The sequence below is a fragment of the Phyllostomus hastatus genome, unplaced genomic scaffold, assembly GCF_019186645.2.
Source record: "Phyllostomus hastatus isolate PE091 unplaced genomic scaffold, TTU_PhHast_1.1 phas_scaffold_21, whole genome shotgun sequence".
Taxonomy (NCBI): domain Eukaryota; kingdom Metazoa; phylum Chordata; class Mammalia; order Chiroptera; family Phyllostomidae; genus Phyllostomus; species Phyllostomus hastatus.
In genome coordinates this window covers 22,794,233-22,798,246 of record NW_025334017.1, presented here as the reverse complement: position 1 = coordinate 22,798,246, position 4,014 = coordinate 22,794,233, and the positions used below count along the sequence as shown (strand labels likewise).

The 4,014-nt window shown below is 45.7% G+C and overlaps 1 protein-coding gene across 1 annotated transcript; it reads left to right on the top strand.

The window, feature by feature from the left end:
• The first annotated feature begins 331 nt into the window (after positions 1–331).
• Positions 332–742, top strand: LOC123833268 (diamine acetyltransferase 1-like). Its single transcript, XM_045861386.1, has one exon. The coding sequence runs from the start codon at positions 332–334 to the stop codon at positions 740–742; it is 411 nt and encodes a 136-aa protein (XP_045717342.1).
• Positions 743–4,014: the final 3,272 nt, after the last annotated feature.

Here is a 4,014-nt window from a genome sequence, read left to right as displayed (position 1 = left end):
GAAAAGCAAACTCCTCTTGGTTTTGGTCTGTCTTATCCTGGCCTCCACTGTGCTGTGCCGGGTGGGGTGGGGATGCCCTCACTGTGGTTTCTAGTCCCGAATCCCTGGAAAGGCTCTCCCAGAGCTTTTGCTTCCAGAAAAGTCCCAGTGCCAGCCAGAACATTGCTCCTCCCCTGGTAGCTATGGTAATTACTGATGATTTTACTGCTAATTAAATGATAGTTAATGTTTATTGCACTGTTACTACAGACCACTGTCCATACTGGAGGCTTTCAAGATCTGATCTGAGCCTCAGGAACTGGCTAAATAGGAATGCATGGAAGAACAAGCGATGCTAACTGAAAAAGACCTGCTGGAGGATGGTTTCGGAAAGCACCCCGTCCACCACTGCCTGGTGGCAGAAGTATCCAAGGGCCCAGCTCTGTGGAAGGACACAGCATTTGGTTTTGCCTCAGACTGTTTTACCTATGACCCTTGGATTGGCAGACTCTTGTGTCTTGAGGACTTCTTCGAAAGGAGTGATTATAGAAGCCTTGGGATAGGGTCAGAAACTCTGAAGACTCTAAACCAGGTTGTGGAGAAATGTCGCTGCAGCAGCATGCACTTCCTGAGAGCGGAATGGAATGAACCGTCTTCTTCTTCTACAAAAAAAAGGGGCGCTTCTGATCTGTCCAGCAAGGAGGGGTGGAGACTCTTTAAGATCGATAAAGAATGCTTGCTAAAAATGGCAGCAGAGGAGTGAGGGGTGCTGGTGCAGACTACACCTTCCATTCTGTTTTAGAAAAAGTTCTCAACTTATCTTGCTTTCTATCATGTTTGAGTGAAATAATAGAATGGGCTCCCATTCCAAAGCTTTGTTGCCAGTGGCATTGTTGCATGTTTGAAAGGAGGTCTCTTTAAGGTGGCAATGTAGTTTGGAGTCAGATTTATTCCTGAAGATCTTTTGTTAAACAACAGAGTGGTGTGGTCTTAATGTATATTAAAAAAACTTCACTCTTGTGAGTCATTTAAATGTGCACAATGTAAACACTGGTACTTAGAGTTTCTGTTTTGATTCTTTTTTCATAAACTACCCTTTGATTTCAAAACAAAGTAAAATAAAACTTGATTTCATTTGTCACAGAATCCTATGAAATAAATATTAATATTATCTCCACTTTACAGACAGGCTCAGAGAACATAAGTAATTTGCCTGCATTAACAGCTAAGTAGCAGAGCTGGCTCTTGTGCCCAGATCTTGTTTGAGTCCAGTGTTCATGCTGTTAACCACTTACTCTGAACCCTCCTCCTCTGGGAGGCCCCGGAGACCTTCCTTCCCTCCTCTTGGCTAAGTGGACGCTTGAATCCTCGTGCTGGTCAGGGGCTGACAGTAAGTAGTTGTGTGTACTCTGCTATACTGCAGTCAACTGCTTATTCCATCAGTGAGGGCAGAGAGAGGAACCAGACCCAAACCCCGCCCTCCAGAAGCTCACACCAAGCTCTGTGCAGTGTTTGCTCTGATCCTTCAGGACTGCCAGAGTGGGTACTGTCTGATTTTTGAAAACAAAGCCCTCACCGTTGTTGCTTAGGGCCACTACGTCCATCAGTTAGGCCCAGCTAAGAACCAAGGGGAAAGGCTGTGGTGTCTCAGACACCTTTGAGGAGTCTCTGAGCCATCCCCAGAGGCACTGCCCTGCAGAGGACACTTGAATCAGCTAAAGGTACCTCCAGGCAGCAACAGAGACTGGAAGAGGGAAGGAGGCAAGAGGGAGGGGGAGGCTGGCAGAGTGCCCGAGGCAGACAAGATGCCTGACATTCCTGATGAAAGCTCTCCGTGATGCTGCCTCACAAAGACTTGCTCTGTGCTAAAAATGTCATGCAACTAGGAATCCTGTCTCCCTCCCCACGTTTTGCATCCATTTCACCCAAAGGTCACCGGTTGTCAGAGAGAGCCCAGGTGGAAGGTGGGGAGGGATTCTAGGAGACTGATTGCATTCTGGTTTAGCTCGTTTGTGTTTATTTGAACAGAACAGGTCTAGAGTTCCAACTGATCTCCACATGGCAGTGAAATAAATGTACCCTGTCATCTCAAAGTCATAGCACCGTTTAATACAAACAGGATAGTGCCACGTCTTCCAAAGGCAGTGGTGATCACGGAAAGCAGAGGCGGCTGCTCAGGGACCTGGGATGCAGCTGGTGAAAGTGAACCCTCAAGTTCAACAATCTGGCGCTCAGGGCTGGAGGATCCACACTGATCTATGTGGCTGCAGCAGAGCTTGGATAAAGCACAAGAACAAGGGACAGAGGACTTTCTCAGATAGTTGCAAACCCTCGTGCCACGCAGGGCTGTTAGGTTGCAACAACAGAAATATGCTCCAGATAACTGAAGACAAAAGGAGTGCAGTGGAATAATAGCCTGGCATGGCACGCAGCCACGGGGCCCAGGAGGACTGTGAATGCGGCCCAACACAAAATTCTAAATTTACTTAAAACCTTTTTTTTTTTGCTCCTCAGTTTTTTAAGTGCCTGTGTATTTAATGTGTGGCCCAAGACAACTCTTCTCCTTCCAGTGTGGCTCAGAGACGCCAAAAGGTTGGACACCCCTGGCTGGAGAGTCACAGGAAAAAGCCTCAGCAGGACCTGGTGGCTCTGGAGATCCAGGGAGCAGGAAGTAAAGGGGCGGCTTTTTCCTTTGGGATGAATTTGTTTTGCCATTTTGGGTCCTCGTGTCATGTGGCTCAGGACCTAAATCCTATAGAGAACGATTCCCATTTGCTTCGTTTGAATCATGTGTTCACCTCTGGTTGGGAGTGGGGCACCCTCAGTGACTGCGCCGCCGAGCCTGCATGCAGCGGATGGTAGGCAGCGTCTCGATGGAAATTGTACAGACACACGGGTGCTGCGCATGTGGATTTACTTGCCTGTGCTTTCCCTGGAGGGACAGAGGTAGGTGCTCAGTGGAGTGAATTCTCTGCAGGATTGGTCATTAGAATTAAGATTGAAAATATTAGAAATAGAGAAATGATTCAGGAGGCAAGGTCAGAAAGAGCAACCTGAGGCATGTGTGAAAGGAGGAGGAACTCGCTTCTCTTCCTACTCATTGCTCTTTGGAACTACCGTGTACAATTTGGGAAAGATGCCCCAATTAGCTATCCCAATGGAAGGCACTAGTGCTAGCCACAAATAAAAGATAAATATGGAAGAAATCAAGGGAAAAAGTAAAGTTGGAGCCAAAGCATAAGAACTGGCCTATGTTTGGGTGTCTAAAGGGAAAAAAATTTCTTCAAGCGTACATAGTCTCTTTATTCTTGTGTATATTTTTAAAGTACACAACTCCATATAAGGAGAAAATAAAACTGGAGCTTCTAATAAAAAGTTACTTAAACAGTAAGGTCATATCAGAGATCGAATGTTTAGGAAAATTACACACGCACACGATGAACTGACACGTCGGGAAGAAAGTGAGTAACATAATCACAGGAGATGAGGGAGGTGATCGCCGCGCTGGGAGACAGGCCCGGAGACCAGCCTGGTCTAGAAGACGAAAAGGCCGAACCGAAAAAATCTGAAATCAAGACCAAAGATCTACGATGCGACAGAGGCAAAAATGCCCACGAATAGAAGAGGGCTGATGGCCTCTCCTGAGTCGTTCACTCAACATATAAGTACTGACCTCCAGCTCTGTTCACAGTCTGGAACGGAGATCTTGAAGGGGTATCGCCACGGAGCCAAGGAACCCACATTTACTACCACCGTACCCTGTCATACTGAAATGCCTTAAAGACCCAGCAACGAAGATAGGGCAGCATAATGTTCACCAAGTTTAATTTTTTTCTGTGTAAAGCTGTTTGAATTCATCATTAGAAACAAAAGACAAATTTAGAAAGAGTGTGGAACTTCAAATCAAAATTTCATCTCAGTTTTTAAAAATTTTTCTAATTACAAATCTCTTAAATCTTACCAACTCAGTTTAGTCTTTCAAAAGCAAAGATAGAATCTGCATTTAAAAGGCCATGTTTCTATCACAGTAATAAA

What these genes read in the sequence shown, in the direction of transcription:
- LOC123833268 (XM_045861386.1), top strand. Translation starts at nt 332, where the DNA reads ATGCTAACTGAAAAAGACCTGCTGGAGGATGGTTTCGGAAAGCACCCC.